The sequence below is a fragment of the Arachis hypogaea genome, chromosome 20, assembly GCF_003086295.3.
Source record: "Arachis hypogaea cultivar Tifrunner chromosome 20, arahy.Tifrunner.gnm2.J5K5, whole genome shotgun sequence".
Lineage (NCBI taxonomy): Eukaryota > Viridiplantae > Streptophyta > Magnoliopsida > Fabales > Fabaceae > Arachis > Arachis hypogaea.
Genome location: NC_092055.1, coordinates 141,327,700 through 141,345,839, shown reverse-complemented (window position 1 = coordinate 141,345,839; position 18,140 = coordinate 141,327,700). Strand labels below are relative to the sequence as shown.

Sequence of the window (18,140 nt, the reverse complement as noted above, 5' to 3'; positions counted from 1 at the left end):
AATTGATATTTATTAGAATTTAATTTTTATACATTGTTAGCATAAAATAACAAACTAGCAAATAATATACTAGTATTTTTATGTAAATGAGATATTTGTTCTTCATATAAATGGAATATTTGTTATTTATAGAGCATTCGAGGTTGGTGACGGTGGGAGACGGCAATGCTGGGAGTTTTTCGCCGGCAAAGAAGGCGTGCTGGGATAGATGATGGACGGCTGGCTGCGGTGAAAATGGGATTTGGGTTAGAAGAGGGTATAATTAGGTCAAAATAAAATTAGATAAAAATAATGGATTTAGTGCGAAAGTGAAATTAGATGGTTAATAAATTTGAAACACGATCCGTTATTCACGTTATTCACACATCTCATTATTCACCTAGCGAAATTGATTAAATTTTTCAACTATGTTAAATTTTAGCCACTTAATATATGTAACGTCCCAAATTTTTCTTTGAATCATTTTACATTTGATTTATTTTGTTACTATCCTACTCTCTAACTATATCAAAATTCCTACATTACCCTTTATTCCCTTTTCCCAAACCTAACCCTAATTTTATCCATACAAACCCTTTCATAACAAACACGCACAGCTGCCCTCTCCTAACACACACATGGCTGAGGATGAAAGAAAGAAAAAGAGAGAAAAACGGAGAGAGGGAAGAAAGGAAGAAGAGGGGGGAAAGAGGATGATGTTGGTGATGAGAGCCACGCCGCCGTCGCAGCTGGAAGTCGTAGAGAGGCACGAGGAAAGAGAGTGATGCGCATGAGAGAGAGAGAGAGAGAGAGAGAGAGAGAGAGAGAGAGAGAGAGACCACAACGAAAAAGAGGGAGGAGGAGCTACCTCTGCCGCCATCAAGTCGTCGCCGTCGTCGCTGCCACCAAAGAGCCCAAAGAGAGAGACTTCGAGAAAGGGGCAGGAAAACGCAATGAATCCCGTCGCTGGGAAGAGAGGTGATGGTGGTGGGTGTTGTCGCCATCGCTGCTGTTGATCGAAGCTGTTGCCGTCCCAGTTGAGGTCATCATCGTCGCCAAACAGGGCAGAGAAGGAGGGTGCGAACGGGAGAGAAAAAGGGGAGCTCTACTGGAGCTCGTCACAGAAATGTTGCTGCCTTCCACCACCGTGACACATAGTCGGCCTTCTGTTCTTCCACTTTCATTGCGGTTTCCTCCGTTGTAGGTGGAAGAGGTCACCAGAGAAGGGATTGTCCTGCTCTGCTTCTGCTTTTAGTCTTCCATTGGTTGTCAGAGTCTCTAGGGCCATGGATGTTGCCGCCGGAGTTGTCGGAATTGTTGCCGCCAAGAGCCACCACTGCTATACTTTTACATTTGTAAAACAAACCACATTCTTCTTGTATTTGACATCTCTTTCTATTCCTGTTCCGCTTTTATCTACTTTACTGTCTTGCTCCATTTTCGTGCCCTTTTTCTTGATTAATTTGCTTTTGCTATTGTTCGTTACGGGCTAGAAGTGATAGCAATGCTGCTGGTGTTGTCGAGATTACATCCGCGACGTAGTTGTTGTTGCTGTTTGAATTGAAGTTGTTGCCACTGGCTCGGTCCAAATCCTGTATCCTTTTGTTCCATTCTATTCCAACATTTCTCACACTTTAATTCGGCACTCCGGGTTCGGTCTCTTCGGTTCCTTAGGACCAAGTTGTGAGTAGGCTTTACATTTATAATGGTTTGATTGTGCATCTATAATTATTTTGACCTATATCTATTATGATCTTTGAATTATACTCATTATATTTGCTTTGAACGACTTTAAATTGATTAGAATAATTGATTTATTAGAATTAAATAATTCATTTTTATGAAGTTTATACTTTCGAAACTATACATGAAACTACATATATTTTTGATGAAGTTTTGCATTATTCTAAAATGTTTGATTTTACTTGATTATCTGTTTTTGAAGTATTTGTTGGTATTCACTTACTTTAAAAATTGTGAAATATATTTGAAATCTCTTATGATTGAAAAAGTATGATTGAAAAAAATTTTTGATGAGAAAGTATTATCTGATTTGATTTGATTCGATTCGATATCTTATATATTTGAAAGATAAAATATTTGTTGTATTTGAAATTATATGTTTTGAATTGGTTTGGGAGGTTTGTATTAGAAAATCATAGTTAACGGCGGTTATGACGTTAACTAAGATGCATCTAACTCAGACTCCACCTGGCAGGGGTGTTGCTAGCCTAACGTGTGGGCCACACGTTAGATCTGTTATTCTGTTATGATACACGAGAGGAAAGGGCTACCCTTAGAGGTGGAACCGCCCAATTGTGGACTTTTGATTTGATTTCTGTATGAAAACTCCCTTATTGATTCACTTATTATTATTATAGCCGCCCAACTACTATATGGTCTCATGTGAATTATAGGTGTATTGTCTAGTCACTGAGTTGACAAAACTCATCCCTTTTTCTAAAAATATTTTTTAAGAACAAATGCTTGACTATGTGAGATTTTCTAATCAAGAGTCACAATCTACAATGAATATCTATTTTTTTTCGAATTTCTAGATGTATATGCTCCATATGTCACCGGCAGGATCCAACCATTCTCAATTATTTTAATTTTTGTTAAATATGTATAACTATTTATTTTAGAACTTGTAAAATATTTGTAATTTTCTTATTCAACTTATATTTTAAGTTTGTTAGGCTTGTTAGGGGATTATTTTTTTAAGTGTCGATTATGGCTCATTTTGGGCCGTGACAAAGTAAAAAAAATGAAAAAGGAAAAAAAGAATTAATATAAAAATTTTGCTTCATGTTTTTATGAAATAGAACTTAATTAGTTTTAACAAAAAAATAAGTTTATATTGTATTATAATAAAAATTTATTTTCGATGCATTGTTATTATAAAACAGCTTTATTTATGTATTTAATTAAATAATATTATATAAAAAATAATTATTTTTATATTAATCACGTAAATAATTATTTAAAAAATCAAATATTATTAGATGATTTTATAAAATATTTATATTATTAATATAACAAAATTAATCTCATATCATATAAATTAAGATGAATATTAAAATATATAAATAATGATATAGGCTAAATTTTTTTGATATTGCAGGAGTGTGTGAGTTGTGCTTGGTTATGGTATATATAAGTGTTAGACACAGGTGTGGGACAGGGAGAAATTGGATCGTTCGAGTTCTTTGTTAAAAAATTCGTTGACCACAAATTGGACCGTCGGATTAGTTTTTACAATTTTTGTTTTTTTAATTTTTTTAAAAATGAAAACGGACTCTCCGTTTTTAGATTTTTTTTAAATCAAAACAGACCCTCCGAATTTTATTAAAAAAATATTTTTTTGTAGATCTCTTCTAATCAGACTATTTGAGTTCTTTACTCTAAATCCTTCGGTCCAATTTCAGCCCCTGACATCACATGCAGAAAAAATATCCCTATTCTCTATATCGCTATATCACCCCACACTTTTCTCCGTATTAAAAATAAAAAGCGTAATGATATACTATTAGATTCCTAGCTTGCTACTTGATACTTATATAAGATTATATATCTATAAAAAAAATGAAACAATATGATCTTTTTATTGTTTTCAACCCTTTGTTGGTTGAGTACATTAACCTTTTGTTTTTTTAATGTTCCCAAATTAAAACAGATTGTACTAACCTAACCTAACCCTTTTTTGGTTGTATACATTAACCCTGGTTGATCTGTGTGGTTCAGACTCCACCGAATTTGACCAAGTTAATAAAGTTCAAACTTCAAATCAAATAAACTATTTAGGTGCATCAGTGCATGCATATATAATGCATGGTACGGCACTTCAATGACAGGGACAGCAACATGATCTGATCGAAAGTGACGAATTAAATGACAATGCAATTTGAATCAACTTTTACTCTTCAAAAAAAATTATTAAAAAAAAAAAAAAAAACCTGTACCGTGTAAAACTACTACCCATCAATTTGATTTTAATTGTTGTAAAAATATTAATATTAATATTAATTGTCATCTAATCATCTTAGGTTCACAATAAAAGTTAATTATAAAATTAATTTTATATAAAATATAAAAAAAATAAATAAAATAATATATATTTATACACCAAATATGAAGACTAATTTAGTAATTAACCTTATTTATATACACATAACTTATTAACCTTAATTCCTTATGCCTCCAATCCAAAGTTTAGACCTCAGCAGCCTCCATGGAGTGATTTCTGTTCTTCATTTATATATTGGAAACACATCTTTTATGATATTGAATAAATTATCATTTATACATGATACATGAACTGATAAATAATGTATCTATATAAGAATAAAATACAATTATAATCACGAAAAATAATTTCCGTATACCAAAAGTATCATAACGGACCAATTACGTAATCAATATCTGGATATTTTTGGAATACGGAAGCTATCTTCCGTAATTATAATTGTCGTTTTATTCTTATATGAATATATTTATCAGCGTTTGTATCTTTTATAGGTACAAATAGTAATTTATTCATTTTTTAACAGATGTTTTTTATAATAAATATGTTATGGATTTTAATTGTATATGTAGAATTATGTTGAATTGTGTTAGATTATGTTAAATTGTATATATTGAATTATATTAATTTTTTATTTTTTTATAATATCCATATAGATACATGCAGATATCTTCCTTTTTTACAGAGATAATTAAATGCGGACCCATAACAAGTATAAGACATGAATGGAAGACATAATTTTTTTAATGAAGATGGAGAGCAAGAAAAAAATATCCGCCTTCACATTTATCCACTGTCAACCTTAGCTTTGGACCATATTAATCCACGCCAAACTTTCTTCCAGAACTCAAACAATACCTTGAAATAATAATTTTTTTTAAAAAAAAGTACCTGTATATATTTGCATTGATGATGTTTTGGTGCTAGTAGGTAAAAATTTTAAGAATATTAACAATATGATATAGGAATGGGAACGTACAGTACAAATCTAAGAAATAATTATGCATTAAATATGAATAGATAGATGCATGCTGCTTTTATTTAAGCGATTCGAAGTTGAATTTTGGTAAAGAAATAATGAAAAAATTATTTGGATAATTCTATCTTAACCAACTTTGTCACATAGTTTTTCTTGGCATAATTTTGCCCTAATCAGTCTCTCTCCGTACCTATGATTTCAAACAGTCACACTAAACACACTCTTCTTAATATGTAATTTCATATGAATCATGTAATTTCGTTCGTTCCCATGTGATATCAATTATCAAACATTCCGTGTGAAATTGTACTATAGAAGAACGTATCAAACTTATTTGAAAACAATATATATATATATATATATAGTGTGGTAGATCTAAAATTCTACAAGAGGGCCAAATTAAATACAAAAATAAATTAAAATATAATATAATAAAAAATTAATAAAATATAATTTATAATATATAGATTAAAATTAATAATTATATTATATAAAGTCAATATTTAACTATATACTTTAGAATTTTTATATTTTTAAATTTGTTTTACGATATATTATATAACTAAAATAATTAATTTATCATTAAAATAAATTTTAAAACATTCTCTTTTTCAAGTGTACCGATATACTAGTATTTCAGTGATTTTTAATCGTTGATCTTAAATATAAAAAATATATAATATATAATTAAAATCAACGGTTAAAAACCACTGAAACACTGATGTACTGTATACTTAAAAACTTTTTTATAATTTATACATATTAAGTTACTAACATGTAATTTTTTTTCAATATATTAATATATTAAAATATAATTATCTATAATATATATATATATATATATATATATATATTAATGATATAATAATAAAAAAATAATAATACTAATTTTTTTTAAAAAAATTCGGAGGAGGGGATTATAGCCACCTTAACTCCCCTTAAATCCGCCACTATATATTATATTCACATGGTTTTTGCAATCATATATTCCTAAAATAAGTTTTTAAATTAGTCATTCTTAAAAGATATATATTAAAATACATATATACAAATTAAAAATGCAAAACTAATATATAAATTTATATACAAATATACGATAATTTATTTGACGAGAGTAGTCTTTTATTGCATAGGTTTTTTTTTATTTTTTTTATATTTGGGATTCACCAAGGATTAAACTCTAGATTTTTCGGACATAGAGTTCTAATATTATTTCATAAAACCACTTATCACAAAAATTTAAGCTAATAAAAAAAAACAACATTAATAATTATATTTCTAACAAAAATTAATTTTTAGTATATAGCTAACATTTTTGTTTTGCCAACATTACATTAAAAAGAACATGTGCATGACAGAATTGAAGGAAAAAAATTGATGAGATAGTTAATTGATGCCCACATAGTTGGCCAAATTTGTTGTGATTTCTAAACCAACCCACCACACTCCCTCTTTCCAGTTAAAGGATAGATAGTGGAATGATGAGAATTCGAGATTTACCCAAAAAGAACAGGCAGCCAATATATGTTGAGTTATCCAATAAATTAAATGATAAAGTGCATAGGGTATAAAAGCATCACATTATTATTCTTTGGACTTATAAGCTAAGACATATATATTATATTGAATTGATAGATTATATCAAAGTTCATATATTTTTTGTTATTTATTTATTACATATATATAATGTATAATGTTATGTATGACATGATTTTAATCTCAATATATATAGTAAATTTTTATAACCATACAAAAGGAAAAGCTAAGGATATAATTAGTTTATACTTTCATTTTTTATTTTTATTTTCAGTGATTTTTATTTTTTATATTTTATAAAAGAAAAACTGAAAATAGTAAAAACAATATTTTGTTTGCTGTTTTTAATTTTCACATATAAATACTACAAGAAAATAATATACATTTTTAACATTTTTAATCTAATATTTAAATGGTGATTAATTGTAAAAATGTTCAAGAATATTTTATTGACGATTAATATATAATTTTTAAAATAAATTTTTTATTTGTTAACATAAAATTTTCTTTTTGTAGTGCTTATTTAATTTTTTTACTGTCAATAATATCATGTATCAATTATAAAAGCAATATTAAAAAATATTTTTACTTGACAATTAGTAACGGTAAAAATTACTTCATTTTGGACACTTTTTCTAGCAATTAATGACCACCGAAAAACTACCTAAGATATTATTTTTAATGACAGTAAAAAATACTCAGTTTTGTAGTAATCTTTACCTTAAATCTTAACCTTCAAATGCTTAGTAATTTTAGTCTTTCCGCCAATATAATAGAACAAAATATTTTACAAGTAGAACTTTACAATTTTTTTAAACTTTATTAGACTGATGAAGTTCCAAGCTATTAATTTAGTGAAATGTATTATGAACATTCAGATTTTCTTTAAGTTGTGTTAGGTAATAATAATATCACCGTCCTCAATTTTGGTGGGCTCTTATTTAATACCAAAACTATTTTTTTTTCTTTAGATTGAGGTGATATTCAATTATAACTGTATTTTTACTCTTTTAGAAAAATATTTAAGAGAAAATAAAAATTAATTTAAAATAGTCTAATTTTTTTATATAATTATATTAATTAATTAAATATTATTAAAATAAATAAAATAATTTTATATTATTACCTTTTTAAATTATTCTAATGAAGAATTTATGTAGAATAAAAATATTATATATATATATATATAAATTAATTATTAAATTTATTATTAAATATTTTATAAAGACATATTATTTCACATAAATATTTTTAATATTTATTTTATATTTTAATATATATTATATATTCTATATATAAATAGTTGATTTTTTAAAATATATTATACGAATATCGAAAATTAGTTATTATATATTTATGTATAAATATATATAATTTATATTGATAACTTTTTTTTTTTTAGAATACAAAAATCTTAAACGTGTATCATGTCACATAAAAAAGAATCAATTTGGGTTGGTTGAGTGGTCAGCTCACTCATCTGCTTAAGCAAGTGTCGGGGGTTCGAATTCCACCTTGTGCATACAGCAACTCATTGGCCACTCGATGCGCGACAAATTAGTCCTTTACCTCTCAGGTTGAAAGATACCTTGGACAACCAAAAAATGTCACATAAAAAAGAAGTTAGTTCACATGGACTACTCTAATCCAAACCAACTCTGACAACAACAATTACTAACACTTATGACTTCTATCTCCCTCAGTACAACTCTCTTTAACTTTCTCCACCACCATGTCACACTTTCACAAACTCAAACACACTCTTTTTTCCTTATTTATAGAGAATAACACACACATACATACCCATCATATATCCATTCACCTACTCTACTCTTCAAATCTCCAATACCCCCTCTATGCAACAATAATAATCCTCAAGTATACTCACCCATTGTTCAACTTCTTCATTTCTAATATAATGAACAATCTTTTATATCTCTCGCTTTTAGCGGGAGCCGCGGCTTCCGCTTATTACTACGGTTCTGGCGAAGAGTCTTCGCTGAACCGTAGGCATTCTTTAATAACTTCGTTTTGTTTAGCGGCGGCTTTCACATACCACTATCTTGTGAGGAGAACAAGATATGTTTTTTTGGTAGACTTCGCGTGCTTCAAACCAGGCCTGTCTTGTCTTTGCACCACGGAGATGATTCTAGAACGTGCCAAGCACGTGGGTTTTCTCTCAGAAGAGAGCCTCAAGTTGGTTGCGAAGATTCTAGACAGGTCTGGTTTGGGGCCGAAGACGTATCTACCGGAGGGAGTGTTGCATATTCCACCGAAGCTCACTTTTGATGAAGCGAGAAAGGAAACTGACACGGTGCTTTTTGGAGCTGTTGATGAGTTGCTTGAGAAAACTGGTGTTCAGAGTAAGGACATTGGGATTCTTGTTGTGAATTGTTGTTTGTTCAATCCTACTCCGTCTTTGTCAGACACCATTGTTAATCACTACAAGCTTAGAGGAAACATTCTCACCTATGATCTCAGTGGTATGGGGTGCAGTGCTGGTGTTCTTGCTGTGGATTTTGCCAAACAACTCCTTCAGGTATAGATAGTTACATGCAGTTATTTTCATATGAAATTGATAATTATAAAATTGAATCAAGATTCAAACTCACATGCAGATGTAGATGTCTTTATATAAAGTTAATATTTAAAAATTATTAGATGATTTAACAAGTTTAACTAAATTATTATCCAACATTCTTAAGTATCAACTTCACATTAATACAACTGCATGTAAATCTTCACTTTTAATTAAATAAGTCATATTATTTAATAGTTCTTAACTATAAATTTCACGTAAAGACATAAAAATTTTAACTTAACATTTATACTACTCCTATGAAAATAGTATTAAAAATCACTTAATAATTTTATGTTTGATTAACACAACACATGCTCACATTTTATGATTTTAACTACCATCTTTGCTTAATTATCTTCCTTCATGCATCTTCATGGATTGCTTCCATTATTTTCTCACTCAGATGCCATGCATCATAGTTGGATATGATGAAATAAAAGGTTGATAAACTGAAGTATATAAATTTTACTTGTTTTATGTTCTTCTTTTATTTCTTTTTAGTTTTTAGAGTTTGATGATTTGATACTGTATGCATTAAACGTTATGAAAGTTTCAGTAGTATATATATATAACGGTGAAAACTCAGGTGAAGTCGATTTCATGTAAAGTTGATACCTGAGAACCGTTGGATGAAAATTTAGTCAAATTAATCAAATTATCTAACAGCTCTCAAGTATCAACTTCACGTGAAGTCGATTTCACCAGAGTTTTCACCGTATATAACACTACCTGAATGCATGCACTCATTAATTCATTCCCATGCCACAAATTAAACTAGTAATTATGTAGGGGATAAGGTACACAAAGATGATTATAAATATGAATATAGAGTTATTTTATATTCTTATATGATGAGTGATTGATTAGCGTGTGTGACAAATTTTTTGTGCCTATGTAACATGATTAAAACTTAAAAAATAGAATAATAAAATTCTATTATAATTAAAAAATGATAGAAATATGTTATTTGTAACTTTATTTATACATCTCAGTGCATGTTTTTTTTTTCTTTTTTAAAAATACAAGTATGAAAATAATGAGAAAAATAAAATACAATAAGTATATATACTTTTATTGTAAAAGCAAAATACGCATTTTAAATTTATCAAAAAAAGGTTTTATCATTTTTCATGATGTTATATATATAGACTCCATTCCATATATTATATATTATATATTTTTTTTAATAAAATAATTAACCACTAAAATAATCAAATATTTTACATTCAAATAATCTAACCATTAAGAGATAATAGCAGAATAATAATATATTTTGAAAACAACACAATCAAACATTTTACACCAAACATTAAGCATTACTATATATATTTTCATACTCTTATTTGTATTTTGATTATAAATATAATCTAGTTTAATTATATTATTTTATAAAGTGCTAATCAAATTTTAATTTATAAAATTTTATTATAAATATAAATATGCGACCATTTCATATTTCAATATTAATATACAAATAATTTATTTATAAATAATTTTTTTATATTTATGTAACATAGTTGATAAACTACAGGACAAAATAGGTGCTCATAATAAATGCACCTATTCTATGTGTGTCATATATATAAATAAATTTTGAGATAGAACTATTTTACAACAATACAACATGACTTGACCCACTAAAGCGACACTTTAATGCAATAAAAATTTAAAAATATGAAGCACAAAGTTATGTTTAGGAAAAATATTACAGACCATATCCGAGGTTTACCCTTTATGTAATAAAACCAAAAAAAAAAAAAAAACCAAGATTTAAGGTAGTGTTTGTTTTGAAGTATTAAGACAGAGATTGGGAGACTGAGACACAGTATCATGTTTGTTGGTTCAGAGACTGGTATTAAAATTTTTGTCTCTGTCTCTAAAATTTCAGTATTTCAGTACCTCCAAAAAGTAGGGATACAGGGGACTAAAATTTTTAGAGACGGAGACTGAAATTTTAATAACATTTTATACCTAAAATATCCTCATTTCAATTAATTAATTTCAATTTTATTCTTTGTGCAAATTAAATTAGAGTTTTATTATTGTTTCAATTTCTGTCTTTTACTTTACGCCAAACAAAATACTGAAATTTATTTCGATTTCTGTTTCTCGATCTCAGTCTTTCAGTCTTTATCTCTCTACCAAACGCTACCTAAGTGGTTATAGAGGTATTTACACCCCAAAACAAAAGTTTAGATATTTATAAATACCAAACCATGTGTTTATCCCTTAAATTTGGTGGGTGTTCTTAATTATCTTGTACTAGATTTAGTGAGGGAAAACGCTTGCTATATTCAATGTAGGTCTATCACCGTAGACTATATTACTTTATAGGTAGGAAGTACAGTGAACTCAGATTCTACAGAAAAATATATATAGTGTAATGCATTAATTGAATCTTGTATCTATCACAACAACATATTAACTATTGTTACACATTTAATGCCTAATGGCTACAACTGTTACAAAACAAAGCTTCATCATAGACACATGCAAATAGTAGTGTTTTAAGTTGGAGTAATGATGACTCATGCCTAGAACTTTTGTCCATTCTACCTTCCAAATTTATTAAGATTCAAGAGAGTTCAAATCACTCCATTGCTTCTATACAAAAATAATAAAATGCATGTGGATCGTACAATTTAAAAGTGGAAAACAAACAATTACACTTTAAAGATTTGGTGGTTGTTTTTCACTTTTGAATGATAGCCAGCTTTAACATTTTTCTATTCAAAAGAAAATAAAAGTAAATAATATTTTAGATAAAACACTACTTAGTCTTCTTACTTAAAAAAAAAAAGAAGAAAATAGAGTAAAAAATGAGAATCTAGACTTAAATAAGATCCCTAGGAGATTTAACTAATAACCTTAACTAATTTCCTTTATTTTTTAAACGGTGATAATGTGGTCATATATATGATTAACTATCTATTTTTGTCAAAAATTAAATTCGTTTTTTATTATCACAAGTACTAAAAAATCACCATTTTTCTATTCACTACATATTTAAACCAACATTAATCAACACTTTATTCTTTTATTAACAGTACAACTATGTTATATGTACATAAAAAAATTATTATTAAATTAATTATTAATATAAAATATATATTAAAAATAATTTAAACATGTGTATTTTATATATATAGTCAAATTTTAATTTTTTGGTACAAATACAACTATTTTTTTGTATGATCATTCAGACAATCATTGTAAAAGTGGTTATTTTTACTAGGAAAAGTCTAGAGGACCGGCAGTTTTATTAAAATTTAGCCAACATTTAACCACCAAAAGTAAAGTGAGTAATCTCACATTCTTGGATGAAATCTCATACCATTAAAATTACCAATAAAGACTAATTGATGATTACTAGTAGAATATTATGTAATTTAATACATCGTAAAACAGTTTTATACGGACATGGTAACTAACTTAACTAACTCTTGGTAATTTATATTAGCACTTGAAGAGATTAAACAACTAACAGAAAATGTAACAGGTACATCCAAATTCGTATGCATTGGTGCTGAGTACAGAAAATGAAACTTCAAGCATTTACAGAGGCAACAACCCTTCAATGATGCTAACCAACTGCCTCTTCCGAATGGGTGGCTCGGCAGCTCTGCTCTCGAGCCACCCTTCCGATCGCTGCCGTTCAAAATACCAACTGATCCACACGCTTCGCACGCACGTCGGCGCCGACGACAACAGCTACAAATGTGTGTTTCAGGAAGAAGACGAGGCTCATAAAGTCGGCGTTTCTCTGTCGAAAGAACTCATGAATGTGGCCAGGGACGCTCTCAAGATCCACATCACCTCCCTCGGTCCGGTTGTTCTCCCGATCTCGGAGAAAGTCAAGTTCGTCGTCAACTTCGTTAAACGCAAGTTTCTCAAGATCATGATTGAGGCTTACGTCCCCAATTTCACGTTAGCTTTCGACCATTTTTGCATCCACACAGGTAATTCCTCCAATTCTATTAAGTTTAGGGTTTTAAAGATTTAATCCAAGTTTAATTGGAATTATAACGGTGAAAATTCAGTTGCAGTTAACTTTTTGTGAAATTTAATTTGACTGATTTGACTAAATTTTAATCTGATAGTTCTCAGTTATTAGGTTTACGTGAAATTGACTTCATCTGTTTTATGGATTTGTTACTGGTGCAGGTGGGAGAGCTGTTCTTGATAGGATGCAAAAGAGTCTTGAGCTTGATGATTGGCACATGGAACCTTCTAGAATGACACTTTACAGGTTCGGGAACACATCATCAAGCTCTGTATGGTATGAATTGGCATATTGTGAGGCGAAAGGAAGAGTGAAGAAAGGTGACAGGGTTTGGCAAATGGCATTTGGATCTGGATTCAAGGTAAACACTGCTGTCTGGGTTGCATTGAAGAATATTGAACCACCTTTGAAGAATACTCCTTGGAGGGATGAAATTGATGATTTTCCAGTCAAACTCAATCCACCAAAGCCCACTAGTAATAACAAATAATAATAATAATACCTTCAAGAATGTTTTATTTATTTGGAATTTATGGTATCTATCTATCTATGCATGGGATATGGTTTAGGACCTCTTACTATCTATCTAGAATTAATTTACCCTTGATTACCCAAATATGATGCTAGGGCCTAATTATGTTATGCCCTGGTAATTAAACTTAGATTAGATGTGTGTGATTTTACTCTCTTTGATATATATATATTTCATTTCTTAGGGTCAATGAAATATGCGTGGATATACAAATGTCACCCTAGTTCTGACTTTATATATGAATTATATGGACTAACAACTATTAGAGCAATTATGGCTACTAAAAATGCTACCAAATACAATTTAAAGTCAATTAAATGATTTAGTTTAGGAAGAAATAATATGTTACGTTAATGTGCTAACCGAGTAAGCCTACTCGATTGTGTCGGTTTTTGATTAGGGGTGGAAAAACGGGTTGAACCTGTCGGGTCGGTTGGGTTAAAATTTGGAGCCTATAAAATTAAAAAAATCCGCTAAATTGGCGGGTTTTGGCGAGGTGGGACGGATCGGTCCACCGGGCCGAAAATTTTTATTTTTTTATTTTTTTATTAAATAAAAGAGTGATTACTATTATAAAATTAATAATTATAAAATTTTTAAAATATTTTTTTTGTTTTTGTTTGTATTCTTATTTTATTTATTAATTTTATTTATTTTATTTTACAATTTCGTATATTTACTCAAATTATGTGATTTATTTTTTAAAATAAAGATGGTTCTATTGACAAATATTATTTTGAACAATTTTATTGAAGTTAAAAATTAAAAAAAATAATAAAAAAATTATATTATAATTTAACTATTTTTTATTTATATTTGATTTTTTAATTATTATTTTTTTATTAATTTTAATGAATTTTAATTTTGAAAAAAAAAAAAGAGTCAAGCGGGTTAGCCAGCCAATCCGCCATAAAGTAAAATGAGCTAGCATTTTAAATCCATTTTAGTTGGCGAGACGGGTCGGTCCGCCCCGTTTATGAGACAGACTTAGATGGCGCGGGGCAAATTAGGTGGGCCAACCCGCGATATCACCCCTAATTTTGATAACTAGATTGTGAGTTTGTGATTATATTATATTATATGGTTTGGCTGCACATAGTAAACTAATAAACTAATTTATAATAAAAGATTAATGATAAAATTAATTTTGATGCAATAATGTAAAATGTTATATATAATTGTTAATTGTCCAATCATAATAATTTTTTTAGAGAATTATTTATATAATTAATGTAAAAAATAAGTTATTTTTTTACATGACGTTGTATAATTAAATATACATATAAAATAATTTTATACTGATAATACATTAAAATTGTATTTAAGATTAATAATCAAAATAAATTTTAAAAAATTACAAACATATCAATTTAGTTTTCAAAAGATTAAATATTTTAAATTTGTTTCTAAAAGATACAATTGTACATCGAATTAGCCGTTCTATAAATTAAATGATAATACGTCACATCATTTTCCAATTAACAAAAATACCAATTTGATTTATCATTATATTTTTAAGTACTAATTTGAGTATGATCATTGAACACAATATAAATCTTTAATAATATTTGTGGTCACACTAGTTTGTAGGAGTAGCTGGAGATAGAGGGCCACAGAGAATAGAAATGCCCTAGGCCCCTATAACACAAGGAGATCACAAACTTTGTTACAAGCCAAGGTTATGATTTGACCTTGGCTAACTAGTTTTCTCCTCTGATCTCTGTTTTGGGGTTTGAATCCATAAAAATTTGGACACACAACAACATCGTACGTAACCCATTAATGATTCCAGTGTTGCTCTTTCCTATGTTGATATAATGTTTTTCTTAAACATTCAATTCTCGTTTTATTCATTCAATGTTAACAGCAGATTAGAGATAGATAAATTGTAACAATTAAATTGATATCTTTTTATCTTTGTGGTGTGCAGAAATTAATAAAGGTGTGTTGCGATGGACAGTATCTTGGGTCTCCTCAAACTTAGGATTAAGAAAGGCATTAATCTCGCAGTTCGAGATACTTCTTCTAGTGACCCTTATGTTGTTGCCAACATAGGGGAACAGGTTAGAATCTTATTATTTCAAGGATCTTTGTTACAGGAAAACTCTTTTTTTAGTTTGGTAATTATCATATTTCTACTGCAAAAGCATTAGAATTTTTGGAACTCGTATACTCTTTAGTTTTATGCCTGTTTAATTTTTTTGGATTAATGGGAATCTGAAAATATAATTGTAAATTAGATTGATTTTTTGTCGGTTAGATGATTATACGTAATATAATTATTTTGTGACATATCATTGTCTAATTGACAGACCAATTTAATTTGATTGTATCTCTTTCATGTATAGTTGTTAACCGGTGATCGAACTGGTTAGGTTATTAGGTTACTGGGTTATTGGTTTAACTAGTAAGTCACTGATTGAACCGGTTAATTCGGTCCTATGTAAATAAAAAACAAAACATAGTAAAAAATTTAAAATACATATTTTCACTAACATTTTAAAAATATCTAGCTATTCTAAAACAATATGGAACAGGAACAATAAGTATTTTGTTAATTTTACTCTATCATAAATATTTTTATTTTGTTTTTATATTAAAATAACTATTATTTTTGAATTTCAATAATTTATTAATTAGTTTATGTCTATTATACTATTATATACTACAAGTATTTATTGAAAAATAATATTAATAGATATTATATAATTATGAAAAGAAAAAATAAGTGAATTTATAAATATTGTTAAATAAAAATATAATTAATTTAAGAATGAGTGAGTTTATAATTAAAATTAAAATAAATTAAATAAAAATAAATTATTTATTGAAAAATATTTATATGTATTTTAATTTGCATATATATTAATAATAAGCAAGACAGTTTGGTAGTTGTTGACTACCATTTCTTTCCTTGAGGAGGGGGTTCGAACCCTATTTCTTTTATTTTGAGAAAATTTTAAAACTCAAGCGGTTCGGTTGGATTAATCTTTATCGAATTTGATCAAGATCGATTCGTATCGGTTCTTTACTTTATGTGGTCCAATCATTAAATCGGACTGGCTGATTCGAATGAATCTTATACTGGTTTGATCCGGTTTTAATAACTATGCTTTCATGGTGTGATCTCAACGCATCATTTCATTACAAGGATAAAAAGAAAACAACTCATATCTCCTATTGAAATGTAGAATCTTCTCACTGAAAATACATGCATTTTATAAGGTAACACATTGATTCTTTAATTTGAAATTTGATGTGCAGAAGCTCAAAACTAAGGTCATCAAAGACAACTGTAATCCAGAGTGGAATGAAGAACTGATTCTTTCTATTAAGGATATTAATACTCCAATAAATTTGGTACGTATTAAACAAAATGATCTTTTTTTTTTCTTTTTTTCTTTTTCATGAATGCCGTTATTGGTCATTGCCAATTTGCCATCATCATGATGTCACAACAATAGCATAAATGCATCTTTACCACTCATAAAGTGGCGGAGATAAAAAAAACAAATAAAAACCCTTCTGATCATATTTATTTCAAATATTTAGTTAGTTTAACAAAAACCCACCAAACCACTCTGTATAGTTTTGTCGAACTAATCCAATCTTTAATGGATATCGAGTTAGTTTATATTTTTCATAGCTAAAATTGTTTGCACTTAAATCTGTTATTAAAAATAAGGTAATTCTTGAATTACACTAGTTAATGGCTTTAGTTCTGCATTCTGTTTCTCCATGCAGACGATTTACGACAAAGACACCTTATCATCGGACGACAAAATGGGTGAGGCGATTATAGAACTGAGGCCTTATCTTCAGTGCTTGGTGATGGGGTTGGAGAGGCTTCCAGATGGGTGCGTGGTGAAGAGGATTCAGCCAAATAGGGTTAACTGCCTTGCTGAAGAGAGCTCTTGCATTTGGCAAGAAGGGACTATAATCCAAGAGATGATCTTGAGATTGAAAAATGTTGAGTGTGGTGAACTTGTTTGTGAAATTGAGTGGGTTGATGTACCTGGTTGTAAGGGTCTAGCAGAGCTACGACCTTAAAGGCTGCGTTTGGATTTTGCTTTTAGGAGAGAAACATATTAATTACAGAAACTCATTTTGTTATGAAGAGAAAGAAAAGACAATTTTTCTCTTCGAAAGACAGAATCTTAATATTTTCTATACTTTTTAAGAATAGAAAAGAAAAGTCTATCTGTCCATTTACGTTTCTATTTTAAAGACAAAATCCAAAAGCAGATAGTGTAACTACCCAAACATACTTTTGAGTATGGTTGATCCATTTTTGATTGCCTTTGAGATTTAATTTATTTAAATAATTTCAACAGGTAACAGCTGGGCAAGTTTTGGTATCATTAAAAAGTAATTAGTTTGAACTCATTTGATTTCTCAATGCTATGAAATTTGTAATGATCAATTTTATCATAATCCAAGCATAAAAAAATTGAATTGTGAATAATGCCAAATTCTGAACTCCATGCTAATTTTTCATACACCAAA

The 18,140-nt window shown here is 28.7% G+C and overlaps 2 protein-coding genes across 2 annotated transcripts; both read left to right on the top strand.

The window, feature by feature from the left end:
• The first annotated feature begins 8,281 nt into the window (after window positions 1-8,281).
• On the top strand, window positions 8,282-13,829 carry LOC112786800 (3-ketoacyl-CoA synthase 20). The gene is made up of 3 exons (XM_025830171.3): window positions 8,282-9,057; window positions 12,599-13,058; window positions 13,264-13,829. Exons 1-3 carry the CDS (start codon window positions 8,437-8,439, stop codon window positions 13,590-13,592), a joined length of 1,410 nt encoding a protein of 469 aa, XP_025685956.1. The 5' UTR covers window positions 8,282-8,436; the 3' UTR covers window positions 13,593-13,829.
• Window positions 13,830-15,175: 1,346 nt separating this feature from the next.
• On the top strand, window positions 15,176-17,972 carry LOC112786801 (protein C2-DOMAIN ABA-RELATED 7). Its single transcript, XM_025830172.3, has 4 exons — window positions 15,176-15,401; window positions 15,565-15,697; window positions 16,899-16,994; window positions 17,379-17,972. The coding sequence occupies exons 2-4, from the start codon at window positions 15,587-15,589 to the stop codon at window positions 17,682-17,684; spliced, it is 513 nt and encodes a 170-aa protein (XP_025685957.1). The 5' UTR covers window positions 15,176-15,401; window positions 15,565-15,586; the 3' UTR covers window positions 17,685-17,972.
• Window positions 17,973-18,140: the final 168 nt, after the last annotated feature.

Bases quoted from the DNA above. Each gene is read 5' to 3' on its own strand.
- LOC112786800 (XM_025830171.3), top strand. From the start codon at position 8,437: ATGAACAATCTTTTATATCTCTCGCTTTTAGCGGGAGCCGCGGCTTCC. The intron at 9,058-12,598 runs GTATAGATAGTT...AAAATGTAACAG, and splicing joins TTGCCAAACAACTCCTTCAG to GTACATCCAAATTCGTATGC. The intron at 13,059-13,263 runs GTAATTCCTCCA...TTACTGGTGCAG, and splicing joins CCATTTTTGCATCCACACAG to GTGGGAGAGCTGTTCTTGAT.
- LOC112786801 (XM_025830172.3), top strand. From the start codon at position 15,587: ATGGACAGTATCTTGGGTCTCCTCAAACTTAGGATTAAGAAAGGCATT. The intron at 15,698-16,898 runs GTTAGAATCTTA...TTTGATGTGCAG, and splicing joins TTGCCAACATAGGGGAACAG to AAGCTCAAAACTAAGGTCAT. The intron at 16,995-17,378 runs GTACGTATTAAA...TTCTCCATGCAG, and splicing joins TTAATACTCCAATAAATTTG to ACGATTTACGACAAAGACAC.